At 35.4% G+C, this 24512-nt stretch overlaps 1 protein-coding gene across 7 annotated transcripts in view; it reads right to left on the bottom strand.

The window, feature by feature from the left end:
- The window catches only part of CNTN1 (contactin 1), a 393567-nt gene that overhangs the window by 40152 nt on the left and 328903 nt on the right, over positions 1-24512 (bottom strand). For all 7 annotated transcript variants that reach the window (XM_045365082.3, XM_005570587.5, XM_015430734.4 and 4 more), the window contains 6 exons: positions 20351-20421; positions 17684-17918; positions 14632-14735; positions 9752-9938; positions 7108-7220; positions 5859-6015 (listed from right to left, as the gene is read on the bottom strand). In XM_045365082.3, coding sequence (XP_045221017.2) covers positions 5859-6015; positions 7108-7220; positions 9752-9938; positions 14632-14735; positions 17684-17918; positions 20351-20421 — 867 coding nt within the window. The remainder of the gene's footprint in view (positions 1-5858; positions 6016-7107; positions 7221-9751; positions 9939-14631; positions 14736-17683; positions 17919-20350; positions 20422-24512) is intronic.

Here is a 24512-nt window from a genome sequence, read left to right as displayed (position 1 = left end):
ATTCTTACATGTGTTCCATTGAGGAATGTTTCAGCAAAATTATTTCTGAGTCTAAGTAAATGAGCAAAATAAAATGCTGAAGTTGTGAGAACTTGGTAGCAGCTAATGGAAACCTTGGGGAAAATTTCAAAAAAACTCAGGTTAGCTTCGATACAGAGGTGCTATTTATGGCCTGGCATAGAGTTAAAATGTGCTTCTAGAAGTTGTACTCAAAGCTTCTGAAGGACAATTAAGACTCTGGAAACTCCCTGTGCTGGGATCAAACCTAGTCACTGCAGGAGTTATGTTAATAATCATCAAGGCTATGAGTTGCCTCCCAAAGTTGAATTTAGAGACTCACAAAATATTACTTTGTCCAAATAATTTATCTTCCAACTTCATGTTTGTTACAAAACTGGGAGTGCTAAGTACATTTCTACGGTTAGGCAAGGCTTTGAGTGATTAGTCATGATTCAATGGTAATGAACGGAATACATATTTTAGAGGTAATTTAAATGTAAGCTATTTGTCAATCTAAAAATATATAGGCTGGATTTATATACTTGAATGCTCAAATGGATCCCATGAAAAATAGTGTAAAGGAAAATAAAATATTTGTTTATTTCAAGATGGTTGAAGAGACAGCATTTCCTGAATGATATCTGATTGTGTCTTACTCACAGACTAAATTTAATAATGTATGAAATGAATCTAAACATCCCACTATCCTCTTGTCCCTCTTATACCACAAGATTTAGGAAGTGGAGAAGGGAGCACAGGAGTAATGATGGAGTTAAACGTGTAAAAGTTCTACCCAAAAACTAGTTTTCTAGACCTTCCTCTTCTACTGGGCAGAAGAGAACAAAGCAAAACAACAAAATGTGTTTTCCATCACAGTGTTTAAGTCAGTGGGTTTGGTTATATAGCTTAACTTAATAGCTTGGAGTTAACAAAAATAGTAGGTTAAATATCCAGATTACATCACTGGTGGTAATATCAGGATAAATTACAGATTTATTAGAAGACAAAATATACAAAATGAATATATAGTAACTTTAAATCAAATGGAAAAAATGCCTTGCTCTTTTAGCATCTATCCTAGACATCCACCACTGTCTTCTTTCCAGTCCAGGACATCATTATCTTTTTTCTTTTTTTTTTCTTTTTTTTTTTTTTCCCTTTTTTTTTTTTTTCCTTTTTTTTTTTTTTTTTTTTTTGAGATGGAAGTCTCATTCTGTCCTCAGGCTGGAGTGCAGTGGCACAGTCTGTGCTCCCGGGTTCACACCATTCTCCTGCCTCAGCCTCTCGAGTAGCTGGGACTACAGGCACCTGCCACCACACCCAGCTAATTATTTTTTTTTTTCGTATTTTTAGTAGAGATGGTCTTTCACTGTGTTAGCAAGGATGGTCTCGATCTCCTGACCTCGTGATCCACCTGCCTCAGCCTCCCAAGGTGCTGGAATTACAGGTGTGAGCCACTGTGCCTGTCCCAGGACATCATTATCTTTAAATCATTCTATGGCAGTAACCTTGTACTTCATCTCCTTACATCTTAGTCCCCTACTATATATATTTTCCACAATCACCAATATAATTTTTTAAGTGAAAAAATCTGATCATGTTATTCCTACCTTAAAAATTTCAAATGACTACTTCTTTCTGTAGAAAAATATTCAGACTCTAAAATGTTCTGAAAAGTCTTTCTCAATTCAGCTATTATTTAAAACTAAAAAGAAAAATAAAGACTGAAAATATGTATGTTCACTACAGATAATTAAATATGTGCTTCTCTGCAGATATTTATTTATGACCAAGGATCCTTGTCAAATGATATTCTAAAATTTATAGAAAATATGTAGTAATCCAAATTAGCTTATTGAAATTAATATTGAAAATTAGAGCTATATGTATAGTTTCTTAATTTGCACATAATAATTTATTTAAATGGTTTTTAAAGGATAATATAGACCTTATTAGAGATAATATGTGTGTGATGAAACATTCGCGATGTTACGTTTGCCTTGACATGCACTACAAATATTCAATGAGGAATAAGTTATTAAAGCAATGGATAACAGCATTTATGTCAGAGAGAGGTGTAGTTACAGATAATCAAATATAAAGTATTTCCAAAATATGTCTAAAAGGAAGTCTCAATTTTTTTAAGAATCAAATTTTTGGATCAGCACATGACATAATATAAATGATGCACCTAATGGGGAACTATATCAGATTTCTAGAGATGAAAACTATAGTTTTAAGTTGCCCAAGTTATTCTTGTTTGTGAGCTTTTCTCTATACATAAATCATGAATTAATTCGACAGTTATTTGTTAAAGCCCTGCTACATGCCAGATAGTCCCCTAAGTGCTGGAGATTCAAAGGCCAACTGAGGCAAACAAGAGCTTGCTCCCATGGAGCTTAGCTTCAAGTAAGGATGGAGAGAGATGTTATAAACAAATACAAATAAGTAAGATATTTTTACATGGTTACTAATATTAGGATGAAAAGTAAACAGTGCTATGATATAAGGAAGATTTACTCAGAGTAGGCTGCTACCTTAATTGCTGGCCATATAGAGAGCTTTTCTGAGAAGGTGACATCTGAACAGAAACAAGAATGATGAGAATGAACCTAACATGCCAAGATGCAGAGAATTCCAGTCAGAAGGAAGAACAAGTACAGGTGCCTCAAGGCAGGGATAACACTGGTGTGTTCAAGAAGAGAAATGTCAATAGAGAAAAGGATAAAGCACTTAATTTAGATGAGAGAGAGAGTGAATTATATAGACCACTATAAACCGCAGTAAGAAATGCAGATGTTACGTATGAGTCACCTTTCTAAGAGGAGAGTTACATAATTTCATTTGTGTTTTAAAAGGCCCCCTCTGTTGCATAGATAATAGGCCTTAGGAGGCCAACACTGGGAGGCAAGAGGATCATTAGAATTGCAGCAGGGTCAGGGAGAGATGTGTGAATATGTAAATCCTAACACATTTTAAAGATGTGAACTGTGACTCCTGTATTGTAGGCATTTAATGTCTATTTGTTGAATGAATGAATGAATGAATGAACAAACAGCATAATACTTATAAACATTGAAATCTAGTAGTGTGTTATAATCCTGGCTACGTATTTGGGGCATGAAAACCAAAAGAAAGGAAAGTACTAAGAGTCTTTAAATTTAGAAGAAAACCTGTAATTTCTGTTTGTATTTGCACATTTTCCTCATTAAAACTTAAAAACAAGAATATTCTAGAATGGTGTTATTCACCAAGCATCTGACATTTCATAATGTTAATTCTACAGTTTATTTGTACAGTTATGGTTAAAATAAGAGACAAATAATAGAAATTCTGAAATCAATAAAAATGTCGTCCATTAGTTGGCAAAACAGAAAAATATGAAAAATATATGGAGTTAAGTTTGGGATTTAAAAAAAAAAAACTCTATTTCTTCTATACATGAGCTATTTATACTGAAATATCAAATTACAGCTGTGGTATGCTGAAATCAACCCATACAACCCCTGAAATCTGATTGTGAAATTTTTAGGAAATGTATGAGCAATGCATTAAAAACGTAATTGTTAAAAATAGGATTTATGTAAACTTAGTTAACTTTAAAAGCTTAAAAGAAATGTAATAAATACTCAAAACTCATCACTTCTTAATATTTTAGTATATTACAATGTCAGTGTTTTTGAGGTTCTTATTGTATCTGTATGGTGGCAATTACATATAATGATGTGCTACTGGGTAGCTCTTCACATTGAGTGACATCACTTAGGAAGCTTGAAATCACACATAGTGAGAATATTTATACCACAGAAACAGGCAAACATTATAAACAGGGCTTTCCCCTATCCCTAGTGATTCAACTGTTTAACATTTACTGGTGCCGTTAGTGATAGATAAACTGATGTTACCATCACTGCTACAGCATCTCTTGCTGAAAACCTCTAGTCTAAATCCCAGAAGCTAGGTTCTCCTTTCCATGAGGAATGATGAACCAAGGGTGAATACAGAGAGCAAAAGCTCGCTGTGGATGGCTTCTACATAAGAGAAAGAAGGCCCAGGGTTCAAGAATAATTTATTTAGTTACTTTATGCTTTACCTTCCTTGAAATAATGGCAATATTTCCCTCTGATTTCCTTTTGTGAAACAGCCTACTAAGTGTAAAACTATTGAAGGTGTCAACAAAGTTTGGAATATAGAAAATGTTTCAAAAATAAGAAAATTCTTTTTTCTCCTGTCAAATTAGCAATGACTAAAAAGAAAGACAATAATATTAGAGTGGTGCAGTGAGAAAAGCACTTATATACAATGATAATGGGAATAGAAATTAGAAAATGTTTTTAAAGAAATTTGGCAACCTAAAACACTGTCTTATATTTAAATTTAACCTGAAGAAAGATTAATTTATGAAAATGGACTGTAAAATTATTATTTATAATAGAAAAAAACTTTAATGAGTTTGCATATTTGTTTGAAAGAATATCATTTATAATTTTAAATACAATTTACAAAAAAATGGAAACTGAAACATGAAACTATATATGTATACAGAGTGACTATAAGTAAATTCAACTAAGCATTAGCAGTAGCTATTTTAGGTTATTTGGAACATGATTATTTTCTTTTCCTTTCACATGTCTGTAATTTCTATATTTTCTTAAAAGACAAAATTATGATTACACTAAAAAAATCAAAGTTCTATTTTGATTTGTAAAGGATGTATATATGAATTGTGGCAAATTTCACAAAAACATGGCATACAATTGAAGCCAGCATTTATTAAATACCATTAAAGACTCTGGCATTGTGTTAAAGGATTTTTTTTTGTTGGTTTAATATATAGCATATTCATTTATTTAGATCAAAATCACCAAATTTTCAATTTTCTTTTATTTTTGTTTTAGTTTTCTTAAAATTTAACTTTTATTTTAAGTTCAGGAGTATATGTGCAGATTTATTATATAGGTAAACTTGTGTCATGGGGTTTGTTGTGCAAATTAACTAAATTTTCTTACAAATTATTTATTATCATCTTTGATCTAGGACCTTCTGGTATGTCAAAGCCTCTCAAACATTTCTCAAATTAACATCTATTGAAATTCAGTATAATTAAACTATATCATGCACATAGATTGAGAAAAATATATCAAAAATTAAATAACAGAGTGCTACAAATAAATAAATTACTGCCTCAAATATATGTATTTCCAAATCAAACAAAGTTGTGAGAAATAGCGTTTGTAGAAAAAGAATAGATAAGATAGAGAAAGAGAAAAGGCAAAGCGGCAATAATTTAGTGTTTTTCTCTTATACTACTATATCAATATGTATAGACCAAGTGAAAGAAAGTTAGAAGAGTATTAAAAATAGCCTAGTGTATTTCCTTTTGATATAAGAGAAGTTTGGTTATTATTAAATCATAGCCTAGTACTATATAGTATTCAATAAATTATGTCATTTTAATTGTGCTTTTTATTTGAAAATATTTCATTGACAAAGATTAAATATATTCAAGGTGAACAACATGAAGATTTGATAAATGTATACATTGTATAATGATTACCACAATCAAATAAACTAATACATCCCAAACTGTAAATTGGATCCCAAAAACTTGTTCGTCTTATGTCTGAAAGATTTCAGCTGTACTTGGACATCGAGACAATAATCAACAAGTATGTGGTATGTCACAGATTTACTTAAGAGGAGAAATACCAAGTTTCAGGGAATCCTTGATATGTCAAATCTACTTAGGAAAATATGGACACTGGTGTGAGTATCAGCTTATCCCTACCCTTGGGAATCCATAGGGTCTAGAAACTCACAAATACTTAGTTGAAATGTGTCTTAAATGACTCACTTACCTGAAATTTTGACTTGAGACACCACTCCATCTCCTCCATCACTGTGCGCACGAACCTCCACAACGTATTCTCCATCTCTGGGGATTGGGACTTCTATGGAGTGTTTGTGAGTTGAATACAGTTTGCCATCGTGCTGACCATCAGGTCTGTAGAGTACCTTATAAAATACAGAAATGTAAATATGCAGTAAAGTCATAATAATGAGCCAGTGCTCTAACACTAAAGCCAGAATAAAAATGCTTACACTTTGATTAACAAAAAGTAATAAATTTAAAACAAGAGGGAATAATTAATAAATTTAAAACTAGATGAAAAAATCATGTTAGTTTCAATTCACAATAGTTGATTTTTGCAAGTTTTTAGGATTATCCAAGGAGATGTGACTTAAGCATCTAAATTTTATTTTTTGAGATGACCCAAAATAAAAATACAGAAATATGCCTTTTTAACAAAAAAGCCCCAAATGAGAACTTTTTAAATATATTTAAATGGTCTGAAAATTGCTTCTCAATTTTTATTTCTACGATTTTCCACAAAATTTGGTATCCAGTGAAAAATGTGAAAGTGTGTGATATAAAGAATATATTTAAAATAAGCTTTTCTCCTTTTTTTCATTTATAAACAGTAACTCAGTTTATCAAGGAGTTTGCTGGGTGCTGGGCAACCCTATCATAATCATTGCCAAACAAAAATAGTTGCATTTTCTCTCCTCCTTTAGCTCTGATTATTGTATTCTATCTTTAAATCATTCTATTTATCTTACACTTTTGACATAACATTTTGCTGAAATTCACTGAAGATAATCTTTTCCATTTCAAAATGTACCATGGCACCATGTCATCTGATTCTGCTCTACAACTATTGAATAGAATAAGAAAGCTGAATGGGGCCGGCCATGGTGGCTCATGCCTGTAATCCCAGCACTTTGGGAAGCTGAGGTAGGTGGATAATTTGGGGTCCGGAGTTCGAGACCAGCCTGTCCAACATGGCAAAAACCTGTCTCTACTAAAAATACAAAAATTAGCTGGGTGTGGGTGTGGGCACCTGTAATCCCAGCTACTTAGGGGGCTGAGGCAGGAGAATCACTTGAACCCAGGAGGCGGAGGCTGCAATGAGCCAAGATTGCACCACTGCACTCCAGCCTGGGTGACAGAGCGGGCTTCCATCTCAAAAAAAGAAAAGAAACCCATCTTGGGTTTCACGAAAAGAGCAAGAATTGCAAACAGTAATCATCACTATTTGTAAATACCTTATATCCTGTCACTGTAGATTCATTTGATAGTGCAACGACATGATCCCAGGTGATTATATAGCGTGAACCAGACCTTATTGAACTGATGATCCTTGGAGGCTGGCTAGGAGCTGTGAAAAGTAGTAATATGCAATCAATGGTCACCATATCCAATCTCAATTCTGCATACTCTATTGCATTAGGTATTATAATGCTGATGATAATGGTACTGACACCACCACCATCTAATTTTAACAAGTGTTCACAGTATGCCAGGCACTATGCTAAGCACTTTACATCCATGAGTCCATTTAATGTACCCCATGGCCCTGTGAATAGGTACTATGACTTTTATTCTCTTCTCATCGTGCTCTGCTTGGGCTTCTTTCTCCACTAGTCTTTTCAAATTGCTATTTGCAGGGTCATACATCACCTCCACTTGGCTAAATCTAATGTCACTTGTTTATTCTTTTCTAAATTTAATATTTTTGGAGCATTTCACAGAATTGACCATCTTCTTTCTTGAATCTCTCATTTTTTTCTTAAATTCAGATCTTAACAACTGGGTTTTCCTTCTACCTCATGGGCTGCTGCTTCCCATTATTCATGCTTAGCTGGCTCCCTCTGTCAACTTGTAACTGTTGGATGACTTCGGACTTCACCTATGTACCCTTTTCTACCCTCTCTGAATCTTCCCCAAGAACTGACACTTAGGCCCATGGCTTTAAATATTCACAGTTCTGTCTCTAGCCCTAATCTCTCTTTCAACCTCTAGACACATGTGGCCGGAAGTCTCTCTGTCTAGGCAGATATCAGCCTATTTCTACTTGAGTCTCTAAAAGATTTCTCAAATGTAGTATAATCAAATGTAATACATTTTTCAAATGTAATATAATGTCACGTATACTCAAATCTTTCTCCAATGAGTCTTCGCCATCATCAGCAAATGGTACAACCAAACCCCCTAGTTTCTCAAGCAGAAATTCGGTATTTAGTCTCTCATCTCACTCATTGCCAACATCCAAATTGGCAGCAAGTTGTCAACTCTGCCTACAGAAAACTTTCCACTTCTATCTCCATTTTCACTTAGTGCTAGCCACTATCAATTCTCTCCTTGACTGCTGAAATACTCTCCTAATTGGCTTTTCTGCTTTCACTGTTAATCCATCACAATCCACTTTCTGTCTAGAAGCCAGAATGATTTTTTATAAAACAACATCATAAATTAGATATCACTCTGTTTTAAAATCTTTCAATGGCTTCTTATCATGTTTAGAAAGAACTCAAACTCATCCCAATTACTTACAAGGTTCTCCATAATTGGGCCCCAGAACTCTTCCCCCTCCTTACTCAGAACCTATGCCCTGGCCCCAGCAGCCTTTCCACACCTAAAATATTTCAAGCGCTCTCCACCTTAAGGTTTTGTACTACTTAACGTGCAAAGAACCTTAAGGCTCTGCCTACAGCTCTTCACATAGTGGGTTCTTCTTATCATTTATCACTCAAACCCTAGCTTAACTGGCATCTTCTCAAAGACACCTTTCCTGGTCACCCAATCAGAATTTCACTTTCATCTAAGTCACTTTAATTTTGTCTATTTATTCATTTTATTGCCCTGTCATCTGCCATAATCCCACTTATTTATTTGTCAGAATGTTTGTTTGTTTGAAGTTTCTGTCTCCTTTCATTAGCTTGTAAACCATGTAAGAAGAGTATCTTGGACTGGTTTGATCCCTTTTGTATCCTTGCCATCAAGAATAGTACTGAGCACACAGCATATTTTTGATGAATGAATAAATACACTAACAAATGGAAAAATAACAAAAAATGAATGCTCCTTTTACAAATTAGAAAACTGAAGTTTAAATAGGTAATTTATCTATTGTCATACATTTAGCAAGTGGCAGAGACAGATCTCAAACACATGTCTTGACACCAACTTCTAGTTCTTGTCACTACATTCTGTCATCTCACTGGGAAAGTCTCTGTCCCAAAGTAAATTTCATAAATTTGCAAACTCTAGTGGTAATCACATCTTCAGATTCTTGAGACATTCCCTAGAGTCCTACATACAAATTCTTCTTTTTATTTATTCCACTTGGGTTCAAGAACAGAGATATCAAAATGAATACAGAGATTAGAATGACCAGAAAGCGAGCAGGGATAGGTGGTCTTGTATTATGGACCACCTAAAACATACAGTACTAGAACATACAGTAATAAGAGAGTAAGCATAATGCTACACATTTAACTTGCATTGCACTGTGCGATGACAGAGGTTTATAAATTAAAGCATGTAAAAATAAGCAGAATTTTAATTTTCACATGCTGTTGATGTACTCCTATGAAAACAATGTTTAAATTAATAAATACAGGGTGAAGACAAGTTCATGGCATAAAATTTGAGAGGACAGCCTTTACAAAAGGGCAGTTCTCTCACTTTATTTCTATAATGGAAGATTTAATGTATGAGGGTATTTTTCACATTTTTTTCATCATCTACAACAACTCACGTTTTAAGGGAAATCTTGTGTGGCTATAAAGGATACCATTGAAAAATGTGCTCAGGTATCTGGGTAGGAAATTTCCTTCAAATGTATTCCATCATGATTGAATCAAGTGGTAGTTTTTGACAAGTCTAAAAACAAAACGTGAGACTCACGTGCTTTCTTGGTGAAAGTCTCAATCGTGTCACTTGGAGGTCCACACCCTGCACTATTGCAGGCCCCAACTTCTATAAAATACTGGGTGTCTGGCAGAAGGTTCTCCAGCCTGGCCGAGTACTCTTGGCTGGTGACTTGAACTCTGTTTGCAGCTTCTTCTTTGTCATGGGCAGCCCAGTACCGAATCTGCAAACGTACAGGATGAGTTAGACTTTGCCATGAGTCTTCAGTTGTGAAAAGTTCTCTTCAACTAGTTCTGTTATCATTGGTGTTGACTGATCATCATATTTTCAAATCTTTCTTAATGATATCTACCCTTCTATCAGTTTTAGAATATAGTAGGGCACACAGGGCAGAAGTGATTAAATATGCCAAAAGCAAATCAAAGTCTCACCTCATTGCCCTAAATAGTTTTACATTGACTAAAAAAGAATAAAACAATAAAAATTTAAAAATCCCAAAAACTTTGAGAGCAGATTTATTTTCAAAATATAAAAGTGGTCTCCATTTGGAAGTATTTGTCACTATCATTTTTATCATGTATTTCCTGTTTTACTTCTGTTTGCATGATTTCAAACTTGTTCTGAGCTATTCTTAAAGCAGTTGGAGAGGAATATAATTTTGCTGGATAAAAATAGTTATTATCTGACCTAGAACATGCTAAAGTAATACTTTCTTATAGCTCCTTTCAGAAGTAAGTCTCTAATGTTATTTCCTTTGAACTCATATAGAAGCTAGATATAAAAGAAATACATCTAATAATTGGATAAACTGTATAAATTATTTACCTGTAAAATAATTTTTTAAAAACGTTATCAATTTTTTGATTAGAAATGATTACTTTTGTCAGATAATTACAGGATTCCTTTTCTCTTAAAAGTTTAAGAAAAGTTATGGATTGTAATTTTCATTCTTTAAATAAAGGCTGTTTTTTGCATTCAAAATTTATGATTACATCTAAGGTATAAATAAAATATGTTATATCTAATATAAGAATACAAAGAAAAGGATTATTTGTAACTATCCTGATATTTTACATATTTTAAATGCCCAGTCTATAAAATAATGGGATTGTAATTTCACAATTAACTAAAATGCCTAGATTAAAATGTCTAATAATAATATAATCCTGCACTTTTTATTTACATAAACATGTAAGGAACCATTATAAAATGCAACAGGATGGCTCAAATTCACTTGGCAAAAGTGAGGTTTACATGTTGAATGAGCACACTTCTGAACATTCAGGAGTGGACGAATGCTTCCCTTTTCATCCCAGGCAGGGCAGCTTCAGAGACACATTTATACAAGTCCTCAAAGGTCTCAAGGGATGGAGTACCAGTTGCCCACAGTGGTTGCCAACAAAACAAATAGCACCTTTGTATCTGAGCTCCCCGCTTTCCTGTTCACTCTGCCTTTTCCTCATACCTGCTTCCTAGGATCATATTGAAAACAATCAGTCAACAACAATAATAGACAACTTTTCTCCACATCTTTGTTTGAGGCTCTGTTTCAAAGAGATCCAGACCAAAGCGGATGTCTTCTCCAAAATAAGAAAACAATACACTTTCTAAATACCAGTTTCAGCTCACCATAATAATTTAACCTTTAAAAACATTTGAGTAGACTCTACAGGATTGTTCATCTTTTCTGATGACTGTGAAATCAGTCATCTGCATTAATCTCTAATTCAGCTGCTAAAGGTTTTGTATTCATTATTCCTGGTAGCCTATTTTACTTATTTTCATTAAATTAATTAAGTGAATATTTTACCAACTGGGTGAGCAAACTAAGTCTTTTGTGGATTCCTGGGCAGGAGCCCAAAGTTCCAAAATGCACTTGATAAGAAAGACTTCTTGTATTCTTCTAGCTTACCTACACTATAGAAAAACTCACTGGGTATTAAGATTGAACGTGGGGAGCTCTTTAACCAAGTAAGAGAAAAAAATACTAAGTGACATAAACATTCTACTGAGATACACTTTAAAACCACAAGGGAAGAGATTGTCTTTGAATTCAATTGCTCACAATTCTCATTTGAAATGTCAGGAAATGAACCTTGAGATGGTTTCAATCAGGCAGGAGTCAGGGCTTTCCAGCTTTATATTTTATGTTTTCAATGTGCTGCTTTCTTTCTGTGTATCTTTATACACAGAAAAATATAGATCCATCATACATTTTCATGGGAAGTGCAGTGGGGTATTAGTTTTCACCCTCATCTATCTTGTTAAACTATTGGCTTCTCCAATCATATTTTAAAATGGAAACAATAACCACATTATAGTCAGGCAAGATCCCCCCTCCCCGCCACCGGCCACATTTACAGGAGCATTTCCTGCAGAACAATAAATACTACGGATTTTCTCTTTTAAGTGTTCGTGCTTGTCTCTTTGATACTCAAGACCCTGTGTGAAAGGTTTAAAAGGATTTTAAGAAAGAATGAATGGAAAGAATAATTCTATGATTTACTTCCATCAATTATAATCAACCATTCTCTGGAGAGGCAAGAACTAGATTAAAATCTGATTATGACAATTATTACTCAGACAAACAGTTCTAACCCTCAAGTTCTTCATCTCTAAAATGGGGATAATTATAGTGTCTTTGTGTGGATTTAATAAAATGAGCTTAGTTAAGTGTTTATCACAATAAGGACTCAAGAAATGTTATCAGTCTTTTCATCATTAACATCATCATGATCATCTTCCTCACTGTGATCATCATCATCATCATCACCACCACCACCACTATCTTTGAATGCCCAATGACATAAACAGGGAAAATTATTAAATACAGGTTATTTAATATCTTTCACATAACAGTTCTATGAGGCAGTGGTTACTTTCTCACTTTATAGGTGAGGAAACTCAATGTTCAAATCAATTTTCTACAAAATTCTTAAGTGACAGAGCTGAAATATAAACCCATATTTGCTCAGCAGCAAAGCACATAAATTTTTACTTACGGTGAAATTAGAAAAGATCCGAAATCTGTGAAACCAACTCCTCATGGTACATACTTTTCCCTTGAAATTATCATTTGAGAAAATCTTATTTGATAAAGATTACTTTTTACTATGTGAAAATCCTTAATCAAGGTTTAGTTCCCAATTAAAAAAATATTTAATTTAATTATTATCTGAATCATTGGTTCCATTATGTTGTTGCTTCCTACCTCTTATTTCCTTGTCCTCTTCTTGTTAGAAGTAAGCAAATAGTCAATATATAATTCTTGGCATTGACAAAGATAATATATAATTTTCTAGCATATTTTAAAGTAAAATATGTCATATATTTGACATTTTGACTCAATGATATGGGTTATACATTAAATTATCCTTTTTTCAATTTTTATTAGTTAGAAATAAATAATATAAAAGAAGAAATCCTATGCTCCAAAATTTTACTTTCCAAGTTCTACACATTGATGTCTTCTCCCAAAGATACCTCAGGCGTATTTATTACAGGGGTTTGTAACATCTAGTGAATTTCTCTCTTTCCTACTCCTTTTCTACTAGCTGTAAACATAATTGTCAGGTTAGTAAGTCATGAATATTGCGTACTCTCAGTCTAATTATTCCCAGTCTACTCTTCTCTGTTCTGTAATAAATTCAGCTGACCCCTTGATAGATGATCAGAGGGCTCTTTAAGATCTTCCCAAATTATCAAATATTGTGCCAATAAAAAAGCTTCCTGTTGGTCTGGGTGTGTCTGCTCAAAGGCTTGAGTTTCTTTTACAGCTACATCTCAGAAACATGGCCTTGTGAAAGCCCAACTGTAACACTTTATTTAATCCTACTTCATTATTCCTATCAGTATTCAGTGAATATCTATTTAAAGCCTACCAGGTGCCCAGCACTGTTCTTGCATGGCACTGAGAGTAGAACAATACCCTGTCCTCATGGAGCTAATAATCCATGGACAAGGGAGAAGGGAGGGTACTGGAGCCGAGAATGCAAGCTGGCTGGGGGAGTAGGGTGGGTGGAGGGGCAGCCCTAGACGGCACTCACTGAAAACAAAACAGAGGGGAGTCTGTGATGTGCGGCAATAAAGCACCGAAATTTGAATCAGACAACTCGAGTTTTAGATACTGCTCTGACACTTTCTGTAAGTGACAACTGAGGCAAGTTGTCAAATCTCTTTGGTATCCATTTGCTCATCTGTAAAGGAAAAACCATGTTAATTCCTTCGAATTTTCACTTCTTGCACTTAAAAATGTGAGCTGATTATTTCACATTTCCTACACAGCTCAGTCTAAATTGCATTAGCATTGTATTAAAGACCCTAACTAATCTTTCTAGTTTTGATTTTCCAGTTTTTACTCCCTTGACTAAGACAAGTTTTCTCATTTGTGTCTGACTGATTCTTACTGGTTCTTTAAAATTAAGCTCGAGGGAAGTTTTATTTGGGTCATTTTGATTGTTACTTCATAGATAACATAAGACATATTTGGTATGTTTATGATTGTTTATTTTGGAGGGACTTTTCAAAATGGACCTACTGACTCAAAGAGGATGACTATTTTCAGAATGCTTCCATAAATTACCAAAATACTTTAAAACTTGAGATTCACCAGCTTTTTATGAGAATGTTTTACCAAAAAGACCTTGGGTAATCATAAGTGTTATTACCATAGTTTTTATTTTGGCCAGTTGTTTGCCAGGACTTAGGTTTCTTTACATCTCCCCTAGATAGGCCAGTTAGGAACCCCTGTTTTATTCTTAACAATTAACTTATATATGACCACAGTACTAGACACAGAGAATAAAGTATTAGTTGCCACATAAATTAATGGGACACTGAAACATACAACACATTTGAAAATGTATGCTCATATATTTATGAATAAATATATTTAGTTTGATAAAAATTTAACGTACCTGATAGCTTTCCACTATTTTTTCTAAAACATGTTCCCAATGAACAGATATCTCAGAAGATGATAAGACTTTTACACCTACTTCTGTTGGGGCTTCACTGGGAGCTGAAATTTTATGAGAACATTACATTATTAGTGAGATACTGACATTTAAGAAATTTGAATAGCATCATTTGCTATATGAATGATGTGATACCATATTTTAATTTTAATGTTTACAAAATAGCTTTAATATTTTCAAAGTGAAATAAGTGCAATTATTTTATTACCTCTTCCCATATTTTTCTAACGTTATTTTATGGTATTAGTGATACATGTGCACACATACTTTCATCTACATAAATGTGAATATAGATATCTACACATACACATACTCACACACACTTTTACCAAATACAGGAAGCCTCATCAATTTCTATTACATCTGTGAGCAAAATGATACTATTTTTTCAATTTCTCTCAACTGATATGCTTAAGAAAGCCTGTTGTTGCAAATTAAAATTATAAATATTTAGCTATCAACTCTATATTATCGAAAATAGGAAATTTGGTATTATAGAAAACTGTTCAATATGATACATTTTCTCTTATTTGCTATTTGTGGGAACTAACTATAAACAGCAATATTATTAATAAAACTTCCCTTTTTATGTTCAAGCTAAGATCTTTTTGAAAAATGTAAGAGCCTTTGAAACAAGTTGTAACATCCACTGTTTCCTGGGCTCAAGAAAGCTTTTATATGTCTAATCTTCCAACTGGGCATCAAGTCAAATATGTATCAAAAAGGCCTCTGTTCAGGGAAAAAAAGTAACTTACATCCCTTATGAAATTTACACAAAGAAACCAATGAAGACTTTAAGCAGGGGTGATCAATTTTTATTGTCTTTCATTAAAAAGCCATAATCCTATTTAATGTTTAAAAATGTTCTACACATGAACACAGTTGCCTTTCCAAAACAAGGTAAACGTGTAGCACTATGATTGATTTCTCAGCAGTGGAAGAAGAGATTAACACTTATACAAGTTTCAACACATGCAAGTTTTATGAGACTCATGAAATATTTAGGAAAGAAATATAATTAAATACAAATGGCCGTGACTAAATAGATGACAAGCTATTTGCCTGAAAGCTTATTTTAGCATCAACTAAAGCAGTAAAAAGGTGAGAAGGTAACTTGTAAAATGCTTAAGACACTCATTTTATCTGTAAGATGTACTCATGTTCTTCAAATTATTAAAACTGAGTGAACTTATTATATTTCTTGGTTGTTTTGTTTTGTTTGTGAGATGGAGTTTCACTCTTGTTGCCCAGGCTGGAGTGGAATGGTGCAATCTCGGCTCACCACAACCTCCACCTCCCGGGTTCAAGTTATTCTCCTGCCTCAGCCTCCCGAGTAGCTGGGATTACAGGTATATGCCACCACACTCGGCTAATTTTGTATTTTTAGTAGAGATGGGGGTTTCTCCATGTTGGTCAGGCTGGTCTCGAACCCCTGATCTAAGGTGATCTGCCCACCTTGACCTCCTAAAGTGCTGGGATTACAGGCGTGAGCCACCACGCCCAGCCAAATTATCATATTTCTGCTGAATAAGCACAAGCATAAAGAATATAAATTTGTCATCAGGACTTTTCCACTGTTTGATAATAAACAAATTATTTCTACATTTTATTATTTTGACATATTTGGTTATGCTAAAAGTAAAAAAATTCACACATACACACACACATATATATTAACATACACATACTTGTGTATGCAATAAAAAATACAGTAAAAAGTATATATATACTTTTAAATATATACATGTATACTTATATATACACATACATTTATATATAGGAATGACTGCCTTTTATATTAAATTTTATTATGTATATTTAAGGTATATGACATGGTATTATGAGATACATATATAGAATAAAATGGCATTTAATAAAAGTAAAGCTCATAGGATGATTTAATTATATATTACACTTTTAACAAATACTAAAACTAATAATTCTGTGACTGATGAACATATGCGAGAATTTCTGTTGAGTATAAGGCATGGTATAAGGCATGGCTAAACGTCTATTTTGGAGTAAAAACAATGGAAGTTGGGTGAACCAATAGAGCCCATTTCCTCTAATGATAGAAGAGTACCTCACACACCTTTAGTTTTTAAGCTCTTCTACTTGTGCTTCTCACACATGCAAAGAGAAACTTGACCAAGGGTAAATGTATCATTGCCAAAGACCAGAAGGCAGTGACATCTCTATTTGCTTTTCTAGCCATTAATTATTTACACAGTGCACATTAATAAAGGTATTATTTTTAACAAGAAAAACAAAAGTATAGCAGCTTAAACAGAAATCAGAGAAAATAATGTAATTATGCTCAATCTAAAACTGGATGTCATTTGTATAAATACATAAAGTCCTCTATGGCCATGCTTAATTAAGTTAAAGTTTCTAGAAAAACAAGAAGAGCTGGTATTAGTATAGTTTATTTCCCCAAATGCCCTACAGGACAAATTTTTCCCCTTTCAAGAAAACAATTTCAACTGACTGACCCCTTTGTCATACAATTACATCTAGATTCCCTTTAACAAAATTTGTGTTCTCTATTGTAACAAAAAGTTACCTAAATGCTATAATTACACACATTTATAGGTTAGAAGTTTGGGCCATTTTACAAATAATGTTTATATTACAGAATTTTTAAGTTGTAAACCTTATGAATATATAGACATATTGAGGTTCTGTTCAAGTATGGAGAACTACAAAATTATAATCAAGAGCCCCAAAATGGAAGTCAAAGCCAATTATTTTAATGGGGATTTCCTAATACCATGGGCGTGATCTAAATGATGAAAAAGACTCTAGCAGCATGCACATCATTTAGATGAAGAGGCTGATGTTTAATTTGGTTCAAAATAGTACTCATTTACTAAATGTATAATGCTATAAAGAGGCCTTACTAAATAAGGCCTGAAAGGAAACAAACTAAATGCCTACTAGAGAATTACATTTTTCCTCCCTCCTCATGTAAGAAGGTCTTTCTTTTACCTACCATCTTGTGCTGAATTAATGACTGCTACTAGGCTGTAAGGTCCATCTCCTTTGTTGTTGAAGGCCTTAACTTTAACTTGAAACGCAGTGGAAGGGCTCATGGTTTCGTCTTTATGTACATATCGGCCAGTGTCAGGATTAGTAACTGTGACTTTTTTCCATTCTTCTCCATCAAATGGCTTAAATGCCACGATGTAACCAAAATTGTTGCCATAGTGGTATTCTCTTGACAACGGCTAAATAGAAATTAAAATACTGGGTAGGTTTTAGTAATACAGGTAGCAGGGAGGAAATCTTATGGGGATAATGACACACATGGAGGCATGCTCTTTGTAGAAACATATTCAGTTCATATATTAGTGCTGGTTCCAAAAGTCAGAGGAAACATACTCAAACATGGAATGACCTTATTTAACAAATGGTAGCCTTGCTACTCCTAGAACACCTCAGCAGCCTCCCACTCCGGGTCTTTTTCCTTTCAATTTCTTCTGCCTAGAATGTTCTCCTAGATGTTGTGTGACTCCTCCTACCCACCCCCCTTCCTCACTTTCCCAAGGTAAAAATCACTTACTTGACGATGTTTTCTCTGACCACAGTTCCTGCCACTGCAAGATTCCAACACAATACTCCATGCCCCACACCCTACCTATTGTTTTTCTTTAACCCTAACAAAATCTATATATTTTACTTATTTATCTACTTTATTGTCTCTCTCAACTATAGAATACATGTTTTGTGAAGGCAGAGTTTTTGTCAGTTTTGTTTTCCTCTTTAATCCCTAGCACCTAGAACAGGGCTTCAAGTAATATGTATTTAAGGGATGAGCAAATGAATTTCATTAGAATTGAAAGGCAGTGGTAAGAGAGTTATATAAGACTCTAGCCTAGAATATCTACCTTGTGATCAAAAAGAAACTGGTAAGAGGAATACAAGTAGGTTGCGAGGAGGGGACAATATTGCACTCGTTTGTAGGAGGATGGCTTTGGGTTTCTATCTCCAATTCTAAAGCAAGTGCTTGGTTTTTCATTATTTTCTCAGGGTTTCTTATTATCACCCATGTCACCTGCCCTATACAGAAGTCTATGTCAGCCCTAATCACTTATTATTAATAAATATTGACTTACAGTTAATTCTAGTGAGTACTCATCAGTTAGTCTTTATTAGCAATTAAGGTAAATGTGCACATTGTATATTTACTTTTTTTTTCCTTTTTTTTTTTTTTACCAGAAAATCAAATTTAAGATGTATTGAGGCAAAACCTTGAAGTAAATATAACACTACTGTTTGGACATACTTATAGTAAATAGGAAGATATAGAAATGTGTAAAGTCAAGTGGTAGAAGCTGTATGTGGTTGAGCAATACATTAATAGGTATGTGATTTTAGATTATTAGATAGTATAGCCTAACATTTCTATAACAGTTTAAACATTTTTCTTATTGGTAGTTCTCTACTTAGTTTTTGGAATTTAGAGAATAACAGAATCAGCTATGAAACTTTCAAAAATAACAACTCTCGGGCTCTGTCTCCAGAAACTTGAATTTGAATCTTTGGAGGAGAATTTCCAATACTGAATTTTTTTATAAGGCCCATCTTATTCTGTAGCAGATATCCACAGAATTTATAAAAATCAAGCCATAAGAGAAAAAGCAAAATGTCCTAATTTTTATAATATTTGCATTTTTTGGACATTTCATTGGCAGTAAAACTTAGAAATAAATATTTTAAGATTCAGATTAGCAAACGGGATTTTTTTTTTTTTTTTTACTAAATCTTGCTTTAAAATGTGATTTAAATGCTAAGTATAAAAATGACTACAAAGCACACAGTGAGTCAAGTTTTGCTAGACATTCACTTGTTAAATAAATCCATTTGACTCATGCAAAAAATAAAACCTGTCATTTTTTCCACAGTCTTCAAAATCCTTTGGAGCCTAAATTGTGCTCTTTGACTATCCGCAGTGATTCAACACTAAGCATATTTAATGAATAAATGAATCTGTATAAACCATGTTATCTGGATAAATGCCAGGTGTCTAAGTCAGACAATTTTGTCCTATCACAGCTTTTCCAACCCCTCCCAATATCTTTCCTATTCCAAAAATCCAGCTAAGATGTATTGTTTTCTAGAGGTTATAGTCTCTGATATAGAACTCTCCTTTGACTCATGAAACTAATAAAATCCTTTGGATACCTCAGTAACTAGTCCCATGGGTGACTTCTAAGACTGACCTATCATGCTAGATTACACCAGTGATCAAAGTAAGCCTCAAGTGAGGAGGCAGACTCCAGTTTCAAAACTTTGTTTGATACAAAGTTTGTAAATGGAATCTTTGGAATTTAGAATGTCCAGAGACAATGTTTAAAATTACAATTAGATTACCAGACTACAGTGATCAAAGTATCTCCGGAATCAGACAGCTGAATGTTTAATCACCTAGGCTAACAGATCTCTTAGCATCCAGGATTCATTCTTGCATAGGAACTACACACTAAGCCACAGTAAGCCAGATAAAACCTGATATGCATTTATGAAAAAAAATAGTAATATATTCTTGCTTGTGCAGTAGACATTCACTTTCATCTCAATTTATTTCAGGAAACAAAATGGGGTGGAAGTTACATATAGATAGAGCAACCTTTAATATGTGCAACTCATCAATACTTACTGCCCATGTTATGGTCAGCTCTCTGTTTCTTCCACCTCCACCTCCTACATCTGAAGGAGCCACATTTGGTGCTGAAACAAAAAAACAAATATATGCAAAACAACAATGAAAATAGGGCTTATATTTTTTTACTGGTGTTAGAGTTTGTATTCACCACAGAAACCACAAATGTTTTTCTCTTACTAGGAGAAACACACTGGACAAATGATCCACCCAATTATTATAACAATGGCTCACAGTAGTTGTAATAATCAGTTTTTCTGCCAACATAAAAATTGATTTGGTGCCATAGGAAGTGTGCCCATTTCTCTCAGCAAAGGATAGTGAAGCAAATTTGCCTCCCCATCTTTTTCTTCTTTCTGTCCTTTCAGTTAATATGATTTTGAAAGATTACATAGACTCTGTTGGAAAAAGATTTTGCCACTTTTACTTTTGAACCCTATGAACTTCTAATAACTTACTGTTGTGTTAGTTTCATGCTTCATTCTACAAATAAATGTTAACAAACCATGCATTTGTATTGGAAAATGTTTCCCCAAATATCTAAAAATATTAGAAATCTAATATCATCTCTCATGCTCTCACTTTAAGTTCCTCAACTTTTTCTGAAACTGCACCATCAGTGACTCCAAAGTACTCCCTCCCCCATTCTCTTACATCATCTTGTAGTTTCAGTTTCCCTGCTAGAAAGACCCTTTGTAGTCTCTGATCTTAAAAATCTTTCTGTCATACTGCTGTCTTCTTAATCCCCAAGCCATCACATCCTTTTCTGCCACTGAACTGCATGGAAGAACTGATATATGGCTATTCTTTTTTGTACTTCACTCCATAATCACTTTTTAACAACTCACAATATATCCAATATAGGAGTTAAGAAGAAATCACTTAGGCAGAAAGTAAGGGTATGGGAGTCCTTGGTGTGGCTTTGCTTTTTAATGAAAAGCAGCCCCAAATCATTTTCTAAGAAAGAGAAACCCGTAAAGTCAAGCTGCAGACATAGACAAGCAAGCTGGGAGCTTGCAGGGGTGAATGTGGGCAGGAACTACGGACTACACACGTTCAAGATGGCGGCTCCGTCTTCCCTTTTCTTTATCGGCCACATGTACAGTAAGGAGCAGAAAGATGACACGGATCAACTGGAAAGCCTATTTGCATAACAAGATTAGAGTGCGGTGACCAGCCTTCCCCACGCAGTATGTAAACTTAATACCTGATCAAACCAATCTGTGAGCCCTATGTAAATCAGTCAGTCTTTTCTACTGGGGGACCCCTCTCCCTCTACAGAAAGAGAGCTGTTTCTCATTCATTTCTCTTCTGCCTATTAAACCTCCACTCCTAAACTTGTGTGTGTCCACGTCCTATGTTTTCCTGGTGTGAGATGATGAATCCCAGGGTATATACCCCAGACAATGTAGCCATTTCATATTGGGGACCTCATCCAGGATATCAGGGTACAACAATCAAATCAGTGAGTAGAGGAGCAGACTCCAACTCTGTCCTTTCATTCTGAGGCTATTGGCCTCCATTTAAGAACCAAATTAAACCAAATACTGGACCCCCTTCAGCCATAAACAAGCGTGGCTGGCAGCCATATAAGACTTGGGGGACAGGCTTACTAGGGAGAACATGGAGAATTCCCAAGTACCCATGGGTTGCTTGGCATATTGGCCATGTTTGAACTAGCTTCTTTTCATGGAGGACTTAGCTGTCATGTGGGGCTGGAAGAAGTCCTGGGGCAACTGAGGATTTCTGGATGGGGCTACCCCTGGTGTTATCCAAAGGCTATTGGACTGACCCCAGCCTCTGATCCCCCTGATGGGCTGTGGGCCACAAGATCTCCAACTTTCCTATCGTAATTTCCTTCTTTCCTGTTGGCACTGTCATAAATCTTATCCTCTCTGTGTATGCAATGTGTGGGAAGTTTTAGGGTTCAGGGAAGGAATCCTGTTTGGCAAGATCAGAGAATGTCATAGTAACTGGGGATATAGCTCAAGGGAAGGTGTTTTTGTGATGTTCTAGGAACCGAGGGTACCCCCAGTGAGCATCTCTCCCTGCCCTTGTTCTAGAGAGCACATGGCATTTCAATGTCTCTCTCTGCCCTTGGTCTGGAGAGCACATGGCATGTCAAGGTCACTCTGCCCTTGGTCTGGAGAGCTCATGGCATCTCAAAGTCAACAGCACCACCTAGTGGAATAGGAATCCTCTCCATGAGGCACGTTGTCCTTTACCGAAACACTCTAGCTTCCCAATTCGCTGCGCTTTTTGTGCCTCTCTACCAGAAACCAGGCTATATGCTGTTTCTGTGAATGGGAAAACTGCAATTAGGAGTACAATGTCCTCTAGAACCAAATTTTAGTCTCAGTACTGTCCAATCTTCAGGAAAATAGCCATTTGGTCCCTATGTTCTTTTAAGACACTTATTCTGCCTCCAATTAGAATGGTACTTAATTAGTAAGGGGATTTTAAGTCCAGAAGTTAACTGGAACCATTCTCTAAGGGTAAACACTTTAGCATGGGCCATAATAGCAGGATATAGAGCTCAAACCAGCACACTTCCTCCATTAAGGAGGCAAGCGCAACAATTGCCCAAATGCAACTATTACATAGTCTCTTGCAAGATCCATTTTTCAGGGAGCCCCACAGGCCAGGCAAGTCTAGGAAGTCAAAGGGAAATCACAGGCAGAGGACTAGAGTTGCATGGGTGAGGATGACTAAAACCCACCACTTAGTTCCTTTGGTTCCATGGCTGGGGAAGTCACACCTGCAACCATGCACAGCACATTTAACAAGGTGCCAGGATGCCAGGAACCATGGAGAGAAAACAGCAGAGGGGACACCCTCACTGTCTTTCTCCCCATGCTGGGTCACATCAAAAGGAAGGAGTCTAAAGGGATGCCTTTTTTTCCTTCTCTTTATCGTCTAAGGCCTGAACTCCTCTGGAGTGCATTCTGAAGCACTGGGACTCCTTTGACCCTGAGACTTTGAAGGAAAAAGTGGCTCATTTTCTTTTGCACAAGGGCATGGCCTTCTTACTAGGCCTTTGCAGGTGTCACAAAATCAACCTAGCCCTTTTAGCAATCGTATCAGGCAGGCCCAAAGAGAATGATTCCCTAAGACTAGAAAAGCAACTTCCAAAGGAGCCGTCTGAGAATCCCCCTTATTTGGGGTCACCTCAAGTTCCCTTCTCATTGCAGAATCTCAGGCAAATAAGGAAGACTTAGGCCAATTCTCTGATGATCCTGGTAGGTATATAGAACCCTTCCAAAATTTAACTCAGGTGTTTCACCACACATGGAGAGATGTTATGCTGCTCTGAAGCCAAGTCCTAACCGCAGCTGAAAAGCAGGCAGCTCTGCAGGCAGCAGACAATTTTGGAGATGAACTACATGTCTCCTGTGGTAGATTAAAAAGGAAAAAAGAAGACAAGGAAGGCAAAGAAATAATGGAAACACCATTCCCGATAGGAAAGGAAGCAGTTCCTCTAAAAATACCCCTAATTGGAACACCAGTGATGCCACAGATGAATGGAAAAGGAAACACCATTTAAGGTACACATTGGAGGGCCTATGAAGAGTGAGGGCAAAATCTATTAATTACTCTGTACTTTCCAAGATAGACCAAAAACCAGATGAGAATCCTGCAGCCTTTGTGGAAAGACTGAGAGGCACTCATAAAACATACCTCTTTATCCCCTGAATCAATTGAGGACAGCACATATTAAGGGACAAGTTGATTAAAAAGGCAGCTCCCAATATTAGAAGGAAAATACAGAAGAAGGCTATAGCACTAGATAGCATCTTGGAGAACCTCCTAAGGGTGACCACTTTGGTGTTTTATAATAGGGACCAGGAGGAGGAGGTCCAGGAGAAAGGAAGCAAAAGAGAAGGACAGAGGCACTAATAGCTGCTCTGCAGAGATACAAAGCCCAGAATCCCTGAGGTACATTTTCTTGTTTCTATAGGTGCAGCAAGTCAGGGCACTTTAAGAGTGCCCAGGCAGCAAGAGAAAAACCACCTCAACCTTGTCTAGCCTGTGGCACTAGAAATTGGACTGCCCCCAGAGATGAAGGTCACCGGGTTCCAAACCAGCCTCACAGATGGTCCAACAGGATTGATGGGTCCCGGAGCTCCAGTAGCTCAAACCGACATACAGCACAGGAGCC

The sequence above is a fragment of the Macaca fascicularis genome, chromosome 11, assembly GCF_037993035.2.
Source record: "Macaca fascicularis isolate 582-1 chromosome 11, T2T-MFA8v1.1".
Taxonomy (NCBI): Eukaryota; Metazoa; Chordata; class Mammalia; order Primates; family Cercopithecidae; genus Macaca; species Macaca fascicularis.
This window is presented reverse-complemented; position numbering and strand designations above follow the sequence as displayed.